This window comes from Sminthopsis crassicaudata, chromosome 4, assembly GCF_048593235.1.
Source record: "Sminthopsis crassicaudata isolate SCR6 chromosome 4, ASM4859323v1, whole genome shotgun sequence".
Taxonomy (NCBI): domain Eukaryota; kingdom Metazoa; phylum Chordata; class Mammalia; order Dasyuromorphia; family Dasyuridae; genus Sminthopsis; species Sminthopsis crassicaudata.
Window position 1 is genome coordinate 467,188,095 of NC_133620.1, and position 13,529 is coordinate 467,201,623.

At 52.3% G+C, this 13,529-nt stretch overlaps 1 protein-coding gene across 1 annotated transcript; it reads left to right on the plus strand.

Moving 5' to 3' along the window:
- On the plus strand, positions 1-7,647 carry MAP6D1 (MAP6 domain containing 1). Its single transcript, XM_074264181.1, has 3 exons — positions 1-473; positions 6,437-6,554; positions 6,898-7,647. Exons 1-3 carry the CDS (start codon positions 67-69, stop codon positions 6,976-6,978), a joined length of 606 nt encoding a protein of 201 aa, XP_074120282.1. The 5' UTR covers positions 1-66; the 3' UTR covers positions 6,979-7,647.
- Positions 7,648-13,529: the final 5,882 nt, after the last annotated feature.

Genomic DNA, 13,529 nt, shown 5'->3' on the forward strand with positions numbered 1-13,529 from the left:
GGGAGCGGGACCGGGACGCTCGGGCGGCCGCGCGGAGGGGACTCCGGGGCGCCCCGGGGCCGGGCCATGGCGTGGCCCTGCATCAGCCGCGTGTGCTGCCTGGCGCGCCGCTGGAACCAGCTGGACCGCTCGGACGTGGCCGTGCCGCTGACCGTGCACAGCTACTCGGACATCGAGGACCCCCCGCCGCCGCCGGGGCCCCCCCCGGCCGGGCCCCCCGGCTCCCCGGGCCCGCCGCTCACCCAGTACCAGCGGGACTTCGGCGCCCCGCGCCGGGACCCGCAGCCCTGGCCCCGGCCCAGCCCCGGCCCCGGTCCCGGGGGGGGCCGCCGGGAGCGAGACAGGGAGCCCGCGGCGGCCCCCAGCGTCTACGTGCTCCCGGGGGGCAATGCGCTCGAGGCCGGCGACGGGGACCCCCGCTTCCTGAGGCTCCGGGCCGACGCCGCCTCCCTGCCGGTCACCACGTCCTACAGGTACACGCGGACGGCGCGGAGGGAGGGGGGCTCCCGCCCCGGGGACCCTCGGAGGAGGGGAGGGAGCCCCCCGGGCTGGAGGGATCCCGGGGACGTCCGGCCCAAGCGCCCACCACATTCGGGGGCCAGGACCTCCCGCCCGTGTGAGAACTCCCCGGGCTGGGGAACGCCTTCCTCTGGCCCGGCGGGGCGCCCAGCGGACGTCTGGGGGGGGGGGATCGGTCCCCTCCTCCTCCCGAAATCCGGCCCCTGCAATCCCCCCCCCCCGCCAGGCAGGAGGGCCCGAGCCCCCATGCCCGCAGAGCCGAGCCCCGCCCAGCGGCGATCGCCGGGGGGTCTCCAGGCTTGGCTCCCCGAGCCCGGGACCCCTGCGCCCGCCCGGGCGCCCACACCGGGGCCACCGGGGGCCTTCGCACTCGCTGGGCCGGGGCCGCTGCAGCCGCGTCCGGCTAGCCCCTCGCGGTCCCAGCGAGCCGAGCGCTCCGCGACCCTTCCCCTCCCCCAGCAGAGCGGGCCGGGGGCAGAACCCCCTGGGAGTCAGAACGTGGGTTCGAGCCCTGCCTCTGACCGGGCCAGCGCGGAGGCGCCTCCGCATCTCCCCGGGCAACCGAGACGCGGGCCGGGCGGCTGGCTGCAGTGGTGGAGGGACTTTCTCACAGGGCAAGGAAATCGAGGCTGGCCCTTCCCCCCGTGCTCGGGTCTTTTTTCCAGGCCGGGTTTCGGTCCCGGCTGCGGCCCCAGCCGCTCTTTTAGCCCGAGTGCGGGGCTGAGCAATGGGCGCTTCGGGCTTATCCCCCAGGGCTCGGGGCCACTAGGACCTAAGTCCCACCTCTGACACCCCGGGCTCTGGGACCCGGCGCTGCCTGGAGGCTTCTGCTGGGCTCGGGGAGAGGGAGTGAGCTGGGGGGAGCGCCGCCCCGCCCCCGAGGGCCGCTTGCACCCGCACACCCACATGCACACTCACACACACACGCACACCCACAAGCACACTCACACACACTCACACACACACACACACACACACACACACACACACACACACACACACACACACACTCACACACTGTACTCTGGAATAAAAGTTTTCGTCCCGCTAGGATTAAATTGCGCCTTCGAATTTGGATTCAAAAAGATTTCAAAAGACGTGTCAGCACCGGCTCCGGCGCCTCCCAGCAGCCTCCGGGACCTGCAGATTTGAGAGGAGGCTCGCAGCAGGCAGGGGCAGGCTTTAAAAGGGCTTAAACAGCGGGGCCCAGAACCCGGGCCCGCCGGGGGCTTTGGGCAGGTCGCATCGCCTCAAGTCACATGGCCTGCCTGCCTTCTTTCATCCCCTCCTTCCCTCCCTACCTCTCTCCCTTCCTTCCTCCTTCCTTTCCTTCTCCTCTCCCCTCCCTCCTGCCTTTCATTCTTTCTCCCTCTCATCTTTTTCCTTCAGTCTTTCTGTCTCCCTTCTCTCTTCATCTTTATCTCTATCTCTGCCTCCTTCCTTTACTTCTCTGTCTCTCCCCCCACCCACAAACACCCCCTTTCTCTCCTCTCTCTCAATCTTTCCCTCAGGCCTCATTTCTCTCTGGCTCTTCTCCATTTCTGTGTCTCTTTCTGTGTGTGTTTCTGTCTCTGTCTCATTGTCTCTCTGTCTCTCCTTCCCTCCCTCTTTTCTTTTTCTTCCCCCCCCCTCTTTATTATTTATATAATGAGGAAGGAAACCGGCCTGAGTTGCACAGATTTCACAAAGATAAGGCATTTATTGAGTGCTTGCTGTGTGCCAGGACGACCCAGGATTATATATTCATCCAACAACCATTCTCCCCCATGTCAGGCACTGGAGGAAAAGAAAAGAAAATGGTTCCCATCCCGGAGTATCCATGAGTGTTGCATGGGTAGGATTTGCACTCAGGTTCTTGAACCCCCAACTCAAGGGAGTGTGTTTCAGCTGGATCATACCCCTGCCTGTTCCTCGGTTGGCCCAGAGCCCCAGATGTCCCTTTCTTACCTCAGTAAGCCCCACTGACACCCATCCGCCAGCTCCTTGTTGAAGGGACTGACTCTCCATTCTCTTGCCTATGAGGGTCCCTTCTGCTCCAACTGTTCCTGAGACTCCCAGAATCTACCAGATGGGCAGATTACGTTCTGTGGATGGAGGAGGTGGGAGAGAAAACTGTGCTGCTGCTCACAAAAGGGACATATTGAGGCTTAGATGGGCTGTGGAGAGTGGAGGTCCAGACTTGGGCAGAGGGGAGAACTATCTCCTGCCTGGTGGTCAGCACCATGGAGAGAGTCGAGAATACAAACCCTTGCATTTTCTAGGAAGGAAGGAGAGGTCGCTCCAGTCTCTGTGCCTATTTTTATTTTGTTTGTTTTTACTGAGACAAGTGGGATTAAGTGACTTGCCCAGGGTCACCCAGCCAGGAAATGTTAAATGTCTGAGATCATATTTGAACTCAGGTCCTCCTGACTTTAGGGCTGGTGCTCTATTCGCTGCACCACCCAGCTGCTCCTTTGCCACTCTTTTATTTATCAAATGGCCCTGCCACCTGCATCACCTGGTAGGTACAATTTAATTCAGCAAACATCATTGTGCTTATGGTGGTTGTTAATCAGCAATTTTTTTAGTCCTGTTCAATTCCTTGTGATCCCATTTGAGGTATTTTTGGCAGAAATACTGACATGGTTTGCTATTTCCTTCTCCAGCTTATTTTACAGATGAGGAAACTGAGGCAAACAGGGGTAATGGCTTGCTCAGGGTCACACAGCTAGGAAGTGTCTGAGGCCAGATTTGAATTCAGGAAGTTAACTTCCTTACTCCAGACTCGGCACCCTATCCACTGGATCCCCTAGCTGCACCACATTAGCAATTGTATTTATTGAGAACCCATTTGTGCCAAGTCCTGTGCTGGCTGCTTGGGAATACAAAGTTGAAATAAAAGCCTTTGCCTTCCTTCAAAGCATGGCTGTCCTGTGATCTCCATTTGGAGGTCCTTCTACTGATGCAGCCCCTGTATGGCTGCCCCATCTGTACAGCTCTTGTGCACGGCCTCCCAGATCCTGCCTTCAAAGGGCCTACAGTCTCATAGACAATCCACAGTACAGTTCAAGACCTGGCACATAGTAGGACTTTCATGATCAAAATACATTTGATTCAGGTGTTTGTGGCATTTTCCCCAGCCATGCCAAAGGCTCATGGATGTGGAGCTGGAGAGGACTTGGAGGGGGGATCTAGCCCACCCAATTCCTTGTTTTACAGTTGAAATCCAGAGATACTGGGGGATCATTCCTCAGCCCCTCAAAATCTGGCTTCCAGATTGAAGCCACGCTTAGGAGTCACCAACGACCCCCCATCAAATCCTTGGGTTTTTCTTGGCCCTCAGTTCTCTTGACTTCTGCTGCCTGCCCAACTCCTTCAGTTTCTCGACCTCTTCTACATGTGGCTCCTTCTTCCCTGTGAATTTCATCCTTCTGGAATGAAGGTACTCCCATGATTCAATCCTGAGACCCCTCTCTTGTCTCCTCGCTGTCTCCCTCTGGGACTCCCATCCCCACCTTTGCAGCGGATTCCTCCAGCCTAGATGTCTGTGGCAAGCTTCAAACAGGCAGCGGAACAGTTCCATCTCGCCCCGAGACCTCCAGGGAACATGGTCAGATTCCCATTAAAAATGATGGACCCCATGCTTTGTCTTCCCTCGTCCATCCCAGATGGCCCATGGAGGGCTGGGGAGCAGGGGACGAGATTTACCAAGCCAGGGCCAGCTAGGACTGTACCAAAGGGGGAGTTTCCCCCTCCCCTCCCTCACTTGTGATCCCTGGTGCCCCCTCATAAGCCCACCCTGCTGGAGGGAATCCAGAATCCCTGTGTCACTTCCACCCCTAGGCTTACCGGCTCCCTAATGCTGATGGGCCATACGGCCTCTTGGACAGCAGGAGCTTCTTCCTTTCTCTTTATCCCCAGTCCTTGGCACACAGTGGGTCAGGGACCAGATGCGTGATGGGCTCAGTCCCTTTATTAATCCAGGTCAGCACCTCCTCTGGCGCTGATGGCCTTAGAGGGACTCCTGCATCCCCGAGGGCTTGTGTCTTGCCCAGACTTGGAGGCAGGACCTAAAGCCAAATCTCCCCAATGTTTCTGAAATGCTCCTTATTCACTTAACCATTCACTGCTTCTGTGGAGCCAAAATCTGCCTCCATGGAGCTTCTCCTTGTGCTTGTAAAGCTGCGCTCTAGGGCCCAGGGCCAAGTTTCATCCCCAGCCTTGCAGGCCCTTGGAGATGCAGGCTCAGCAGGGCAGAACACCCTCCTTATTAATTAAGGTTGCTCTTGAGCCTCCCTGTGGATCCCGAAGGAGCTCGTGGGCTCCTCCTTCATTTATTTTGGTTTGTTCATTGTTGCTTTTCCTTCCCCTTTAAAAATGCTTTTTGGTCTCATTTCCCCCATCACTTTCATTTCTAAACAAATATTCCCATTCCCCGTCCTTTGTCACAAAGAATTAACAGTGAGGGGGAAAAAAAAAAAAAAAAAAAAAAAAAGATTTCAGCAAAACGAAAAAACTAAAAACCAAGAGTGACGGTGTGTCCAGACTTTCTCTCCCATAACCCTCCACTTCCCCCCATAACCCCCCACTTCCCCCCATAACCCTCCACTTCCCCCCATAACCCCCCACTTCTTCGGGGGAGGAAAGGCAGGGGGCTGCTCCTCCTCTGGGGCCAGGCTTGGTGATTCTCAGCCCAGAGAGTTCACAAATGTCCTTGTGATTCTTCTCGTATGGTCCTGATAGTCAGAGCGCTCTGCTTTCTTAGGGCAGGTCTCTGCCTGGGGGGGAGGGGGGAGTTCCCAGAGACTAGTTGCCCAGGTCTCCCCTCTGGCTTTAGGAGGACCCTTGAGGGGCAACTCTTCTGCTCCAGCCCCCTCTAGTGTGCTCCCCACTGGCAGTCCCCAGTCCTTAACGCCCCAGTAGCATCCAACCAAGTGACATCAATTCACTTTAAATAAAAAAAGGAAACATTTTTACTTAATGGCTTTTGCTTTCTACATTACCCAAGTTTCCCCAGCATCCCTCTGCCAGAGCATCGCACAGAACCAAAAGAAAGATAATTTATGCAAAGCACATCTCAGGCCTCGTTACCATAATCACAGAGTATGATTATTAGAAGACACATAGTGGAGGATCCAGAGAAGCAGATCGGAAAAGAGCGGACCGGGGAGGAGGAGAGAATGGACAGTGGGGTCAGAGAAGTGGAGAAGGGGAGGGTCAGGACAAAGGGAGGCCGCTGGTCACTGGGGGGCAGCTTCCGGTCAGGGGCAGCCGGAGGGGGAGAGTCACGTGTGGGGAGGAGATCAATCTCTCTCTCTCTCTCACACACACACACACACACACACACACACACACACACACACACGAGCCCTGTAACCACTGGAGAAAGCAGCCCAAGCCCTGGCGCCCCTGCACCCTCCCCAGCTCACTTTGCCCCCGGTTGTCTGGGGGCCCCCTCTCTGACCCCCCACGTTCCTGGAGAGCGCTGAGTGGGCCGAGCGCCCCTTGCCATGAACGCCGTGAGCCCGTGCCTGACTTGGAGTTGGGAAGGTCCGAGTTCCAATTCTGCCTTCAGGACCCTTTTGACCTTGAATAAGGTGGTAAATGTCTCTGAACCTCAGTTTTCTCATCTGTGAAACGGGGATGATCCTCGTTCCCAGGGTTTTTATGAGGCGCGAATGCAAACCCCCAAACACTGTTTTCACCAGCTGTTATCAGGGTGAAGAGAAAATAGCGGAAAAGGAAGCCCCCGGAGGGCGCTCGCTGTTATTCCGCCCACGTCAAGGGGCAGCCTCTCCTCCCCCCCCCCCACAGGCCTCGGGCCTCCTCCTTCCCCCCCCCACAGGTCGCGGGCCTCCTCCTCCCCCCGGGAGCGCTCTCCCGCACGGGTGGCCGCGGCTCGGGCCCGATGACCGCGCGGTTCTGCTCTGTGCCCCAGACAGGAGTACCGGCCCTGGCCCGCCGCCAAACCTTCGAGACCCGTCAAGACCAAAGCGACCTCTATCATCGTGACCGACTACACTGTGAGGGAGAGCAGCTACCGCGCCGACTTCAAGGCAAGTGCCCCCCAAGTCCACCTGCGCCCGCCCCCAGCTCAGAGCCCCGGCCCGGCTCGGCCAGACCCTGGAGCGCAGGGACCGGAGCCGCCCGCAGAGATGGGGGTGACGGCCATCGGGCTGGCGGGGGGGGGGGTCCCTCCGCCCCCTAGAGCCCCCTACGGAAAGGCCGAGCCCAGGCGCCTGCGGGTCGGCCGTGGCGGCCTCAAGGCCCCGCTCTGGGGCTGGGGAGAACCTCGAAAGCCCCGAGACGCCGGCAGTGCCAGGCCGGCTCCCAGCTGAGTCTGGGGGCTTTCCTGGCGGTCCGGGGCCAGGCTGACCGCGTGGGCGCTTTGTTTTGCAGGTCCCCGAGGGACGGAGAAAGTTCTCGCCTAACCCTTCGGCCGTGTTCCAGGCCTCCCCCGCCCCTATCCTGCACGTGTGACCGCCCCCGCCCGCCCACTCCGGCGGCGGGAGGGCCGAGGGCCGGCAGGTAGCCGAGCCTCAGTTGGCTGCAGTGCAGCCCTGGGACCGCGGGGGCTCCTGGGCCGTCCGTCCGCGTCAGTGCATGCTCCCGCCTCCGGGGACGTCCTGGCTCTGCCGGCCCGGGATCTCTGTCCACAAATGTCCAAACCCGCTCACGGGCAGCGGCCCCGGAACACGCGCCTGGAGGGCGGGAGCCGCGGGGTCCCTCTCAGAGCGCTGGCTTTCTGACCGGCGGAGCGGCCGCGGAGGCTCGCTACTCGACGCTCCCGTCCCACCACACGGCGGGAATTTCTTCCCCGGATCCGGCCAGGGAGGGGCCTGAGCCTCCTCCAAGCGCACTCTGACCCAGCTTCCTTTCTGAGGTCTGAGGGGAGGAGCGAGAAGGGAGCGATTCTGCTTTAGGGGGCCTGTGCCCCGACAGCCGAGCCCCTCCCCCTCCCCGTGGGACTCGCCGGGATCACCTCGTGGGCTTTTCTACTTCCTCTGTTCCAAGATCTCTGCTAATTTCTTATGGATTTTCCACAACAGAGGCAGGGGTCCGTTTTTTTCCAAAAGGAAAGCTCTTAGCTTTTCTGGTGAATGACTCTGCACATGCACATTGTACAATAAATGCATTGCCTTGAAACCCTAACTTATTGCCTGTGTGTGAGTTAAGTGAATCCTAAATAACCAGAAATGATTTCCCGTAGAATGATATTCATGGAGCTAACATTTGGGAAGATGCCCAGTTGAAATTCCCTTTTGGGCAAGATGCAACTTTTCTTCTTTTGGAGGCAAGTGGGACAAAGTGACGGGCTCAGGGTCACCTCGCTAGGGTCTCGGGCAGGATTTGAATTCAAGGCCATGCTCTACACTGCGCCCCACAAGATGCATTCTTAAATTATAGGCATAGAGAGAGTCTTGACCTGTGACTTCTTGGTAAAAAGAACTCCCTCCATTGTCAGGTCAGCAGCGACTCGGACACTAATAGCTGAGAGCTGGTCAGTCCCGGCAGGACGGGATCCTCTTCTTCCTGGCTCCATTCCTGGCCTTTCTCCAGCGCTGAGGCTGGGGGAAGAACACGGGCCTTATGGTTCTCCTGCCCTGCCACTTCCCACTGCCCCTGTGAACTCCCTTTGCCTCAGTGTCTCATTTGACTCCTCCATAAAGGGCTGCACCAAATGGCATCTGAATGCATTCCCTAGTTCTATAATCATTCCTTCAGGTGTAAAAGATGAAAAAGCAGAATAACCGCATTAAGCTTTAAAATTTACATAGAAACGTGCTACTGCAACTATTAATTTAATGTAAGTTGTTTAACTTTTTGAACAAAGCATGAATAAGTCATTTTCATATTCCCCCCCTTTTTTAAGCACAGCATTTCTTTGGATTATGTCACTGGAGTGGCTTTAGAATGATGTCTTTTCTAAAGATTTCTCCAATGTTAAATGGCGGTAGCAGCCGCTGCTGCTGATCCTACTACTGTGCTGGTAGAACCAACAATTTGGGGACCATTTTCAAGAATGATACATGGCTGGGATCCCCAGGGGCTGGAGCTTAAAGCTTCCCCATGCTGCAGGAGTCTGTGCCCTCAGGTTGGTGGGGCCAGAGTAGGCTCAGGAGTGAACAAATGCTCCCTTTTGGCTCTGTCTGCTCATCAATCCTGCCCTACCCTTGTTGGGGGATTCCAGGGTTAGGGCAGCAGGTGCTTGAGCCAGAATCAGCAAGACCACTTTGCAGCCTTTCCTAAGGAATGACCTTGGGCTGACCTTGGGCTCTTTCTATCTACTTCTCTGGCTGACCCGCTAAGAACTCTGCCCCTCTTCAAGCTTAATCTCTGTGGATTTTGTTTAAGAGATGCTGAGAGGAGGATATACAGTTTCGTGGGCAATCCAGCACAGAACAGGAAAGAGAGAACCCTGTAAATCACATTTGGAAACATGTTCAATGTTTCCAATGATTCCAAGCTTTTCTCTCCTGCTGGAGTTTATTATTTTGGCTTCCACCTTCTCCTAGTTCTCCTGTGCAGCAGCCAATCAGAGAATGCCACCAGCGCAGCAGGATCCACACAATAGGTGGACAGGGCAAAGGAGGACACAGGGACGTTGTAGCCCTTGACCAAAGATGACCAATGTAAATAGTGACGTAGAGGCCCGACTGACAAAGGGATGGGACGAATCAAACAGCAGCAGGGAGGGATCAGAGATGGATAGCCCCAATGAGGCACTCCGAAATATTAGAAGATTTTGAGAAAAGTCTCATGTATTAGGGCCATATCCTCTATGAATGACTTGTGAGAGGCCATGGACAGAACTACAAGAAATTGAGAAGAAAGGTGATCTTCATTAGTGGTTGGAGAGTGACACTAATAAGAGCACAGAAATATAACTGCATCAACCCCTCCCCGGTAATTAAATCATTGGATAAATGAATCAAACATTTTATGATTTTACCTAAAGCATAAGGAAATAATTTGTAAAAGGTATTTCCCCTTTCTCTTTCTATTGTTGTATTGTCATGGTGGATACTTAAGATGATAATTTTGTGTATTAGAAAACTTCATTATTTTGTCAAGATATTATTTCATTAAGTGATTATGACCTTTTCTGAAATTCTTTCTTTGTATATTTGTTAGTTTCATGCAACTTACAATTGTTACTATGTTTGTACATTAGAAATCCAGTTTTTCTTTTATAATTCTTAAAAATCGTTACGTTCTAAAAACGAAACTGGAACAGTATTAATAACATTGACAAACTTCAAGTTTTAAATATTCATTAAAAATGTTAAAATCAGCTTGTAAGTAAAATGAAAGAATAACTTTTCCATTTGAAAATATTTTTTAAAATATACTTTTCATATGATTACATAGCGCTTTGTTGTTATTTTTTTGGACACTGTTAACTCCCTAGAAAGGGTCCCTAAAGTCTGTGTTGCCTGGCAGTCCCCAAAGGCCAACCCTCCTGCCCAGTGGCTCCGACCAAGACCTATTAGGAGGAGAGTTGTGGAACAGTGGAGTCCATAAAGGCAAAGTTAGAGAAAAAGATGTTAAGTCAGAGAGAAGATTTAGGAGGCAGGAGGATAGAGCACAGAATCTGCTGCCCATGAAGTGAGAGGACTGGCCCTTCGATCTTGCCCCTGGCACTTAACTGCCTGGGTGATCTCAATTTCCTCACCTGTAAAATGGCCAAGTTGGCCTCTGAGGCCCCTTCCTCTCCTGTCCTAAACCAACATTTTGATTTTACTGGGGCAGTAACTGAGGCTCAGAAAAGGCACTATCTGAATTCCATATTTAGCAAGACATGAAAAACAGGATTCAAATCGAGGTTTCCCGATTCTAACTCTGGCGCTGCATCCTAAGGGGTGGCGGCAGTTTGCCAACATCACGGGGCCCTTCCTCATTACTCCCTCCCTGGAGCTCGACACTAAGCGGTTCCAATTGTGCTCTCCCATCACTATTCACAATTGTTCCCTAGGAAGATCTCAGTGGCTGGGCCCAGGGTTCCTCCCACAGTAAAAGATCAGGCTGCTGTGTTCAAATCTCATCTCTCTAGTTCTGGGATCTGGAAGTGTCCAAATAAAAAGTGTGGAATTTAGAAAAGATAGTTCAAATTAGAAGGGAAACCGAGAAAAGTCTCCGGGCATTCTGCACAAAACAGAACTCAGGGTGAGCCCAAGGCAGAGCAGTTCTCTCAGACACATTTCCTGCTGATAATTTCCTGAGCCAGCCTGAAACACTTTGGATTCAGGGTCAGGGACATGTAGGGATTTAAGTGGGTCATGCTGGGAGAAGAAGGAAAGATGCATCTTTAAAAATGGGGGAAAAGAACCTTCTCTGTTCTTCCTGTCAAAAGAGAGGCAGAAAGGGAATCCCAAGGACCCCAGTAGAATAACAGCCCTATGACTTTCATTTGAATACTGAATTTCCTGATAAACTAATAAAGATGAGTTTGGAAGCCTCTAGTTCTGGGAAACATGATGAAAAAACACCCAAATCCTCAGATTATGCAAAATCTGATTTAACTTGCTTTTTTCTCCTCTTAGAGAGCACAGACACAATCCTTTAAAATGCAGGATTTGGACAATCAGAGCTTAGTACTAAGATGAAAGGGGCAGGATGAAGGACTACCAGATGGCGATGGAAGTAGAGCAAACTGGGACATACTGATGAATCCTGTAATCCCCAATCTCATGGTAGGAAGGGTTTTTATGGGTCACCCATCACCAGGTGATTTTCTGAATAGGAATTCTCTATAGAGAGGCATCCTGTTGTAGGGAATAAAGTGCTAGAATTGGAGTCAGGAAGACCGGAGTTCAAATTATGCCTAGACGTACATCTTGTGAGACCTTGGAAGAGTCCCTCACTTTTGGGGCCTCAGTTTCCTCATTTGTAAAATTAAGGATTTGGACCATAAGGTTTCTAATGTTTCCAACTCTTAAGTCTATGATCTTATGAGTTCCTCAAAGGAGTCACCCTATCTCTGGTGAGAGTCCTTCAGTGTCATGTTCCGTTTCGCTAAGTTGCAATCGTTCTCTTGGGGGCAGGTTTCCTGGGGAGCTTCTGGGAGCAGCCTTAGTTTCAGTTCAGTTCAAAAATCCCAAAATGCAGCCAGGAGTTAAAGTCCAGATCCTCTATTGTGTCCTTCAAAATCCTGAATCTTTTCGTGGGGCCAGTTAGCTTTAGTAGAGTCCTATCTCTCTTCTTGATTCCCTAGAGCTCTTGTCTGAATGTCTCCAAATCCAAAGGTTTGTCCTTCAGCCTCCAGCCTCTCGTCCTCCCAATCTCTCCAGCCTGCATGAAGGGAGATGTGGGAATGAACCAGACTCCGCCTCCGAGAGTGGGATTGTGGGCTTCTCTGTGCTTGGCCCTGAGAGTTTCTTGCTTATATAGTACACACTGAGTATACACCAATCATTTCATCACTAGGAAACCATTATTTGTTGTAGGATTAAAACAGTGCTAAATTAGATTTAACCATTGTCTCTTCAATTCCATTCAGTACCTTGTTTCAAGTTCTGGCCCATAACATCTCCTTGTAGGGTCAGATCAATCATACTGAATTAGGTAATTATTGTCTCTATTCATTCCAGTGACTTTGCACCTTGTAAGAATCCTAACACTTCAGGAAGTGGGCAGGGGAGAAACCTGGCATTGGAGCTCAGTGCGGTTTTAAAAGTTCTGTTAGGAAATGCTTCCCAATATTGAGCCTCAATCTACCTCTTAGCAACTTCACAGAGCTTAGCATTGGAAGGGATTTCACTCTAAGGCATCAGATTAAGACATATCAGCTGAGGAGTTTAGGAGTTTTCATGGGAAGGACTCCATTGAAAGGGACACAGCCCTTTCTGAGGCAGCCCATTCATCTCTAATCATTAGGACTTTTTTTCTTAAATCAAATCAAAATCTGTCTCTTTATAAACTTAATCCATTGTTTCTGACTCTGTCTTCGAAGCCAAGCAGAAAACATTGAATTTCCCTTCTCGGTGATATAACACTTGGCAACGGCGATCATATTCGCTCCCAAGGCTTCTTTTCTCCAGCTCAAACATCCCTTCAGCCAGTCAAGGGCTTCTAGAATCTTGGTTCCCCCCTCCAGATACTCTCCAGCTTATCCACGTCCTTCCTTAAAAGGCAGAGCTCACAACTGAACACAACAGTCCTGTGCTGCCTGATCAGAAGGGGCTGGGGACAAGCCTTTCCATGTTCTCGCCCGTTGTGGCTCTATAAGTAGCTTGAGATGACATGTTCTGTTGAAGATGCCATTGAAAATTCATTCAGGCTTCATTCTAACCCACCACCATCCGTATCCAGGCCCCAGGTCTTATTGATTCCAGCTCTTTTTCTCTTGCACCAGTCACTTTCTTGCAGGGGGCTAGTCCAGACTCTCATCTCTCACCCGGAGTACTGCAATCCCCTGCTAACTGGTCACTCTCCCTCCAGTGCCTTCTCCAATCCATTCTCCATACAAGTCTCAAATGGAGCTCTCCAAAGGACAGGGCGGATAGGACTTCTCTACTCGAGAAATTCATGTCTCCTCAATGCCTTTAGGACAAAATAAGATGGATGGATATGTGTATACACAAATACATATATGCACAGTGTGTTTATATGTGTATATATAGACACATACACATCATGTATATTGTTGTGCTGCTTTTCTCTAAGTGTGTGTGTGTGTGTGTATGTGTGTGTGTGTGTGTGTGTTATTTAGCACTGAAAACTTGTTCCACTCTGGCTCCAATCTATCTTTCTAGCCTGCTTCAGTAAAACTAGTCTTTTGCTGTTACATGATATCCCGTTTCCCACCTCCACACCTTTGCATAGGCTGTTCCTCCTCCCTGGAACACTCTTCTTGGCCTCTTGGATCTCCTGACGTGTCTCCTCCCTCAAGAGTTTCCTTTTGATTTCCTTTACCTATTAGAGTTCTCCTTCAAATTGCTATATATATGGCAGAAAGGAAAGAAAACACATTTCTATTAAAGAATTAAAAAACAGAAGCGTTGCAAATGTGAAATATTATCTATACTCTC

Coding starts and splice junctions, on each gene's coding strand:
- MAP6D1 (XM_074264181.1), top strand. CDS start 67: ATGGCGTGGCCCTGCATCAGCCGCGTGTGCTGCCTGGCGCGCCGCTGG. Junction 474..6,436: donor CCGGTCACCACGTCCTACAG/GTACACGCGGAC, acceptor TCTGTGCCCCAG/ACAGGAGTACCGGCCCTGGC. Junction 6,555..6,897: donor GCTACCGCGCCGACTTCAAG/GCAAGTGCCCCC, acceptor TTTGTTTTGCAG/GTCCCCGAGGGACGGAGAAA.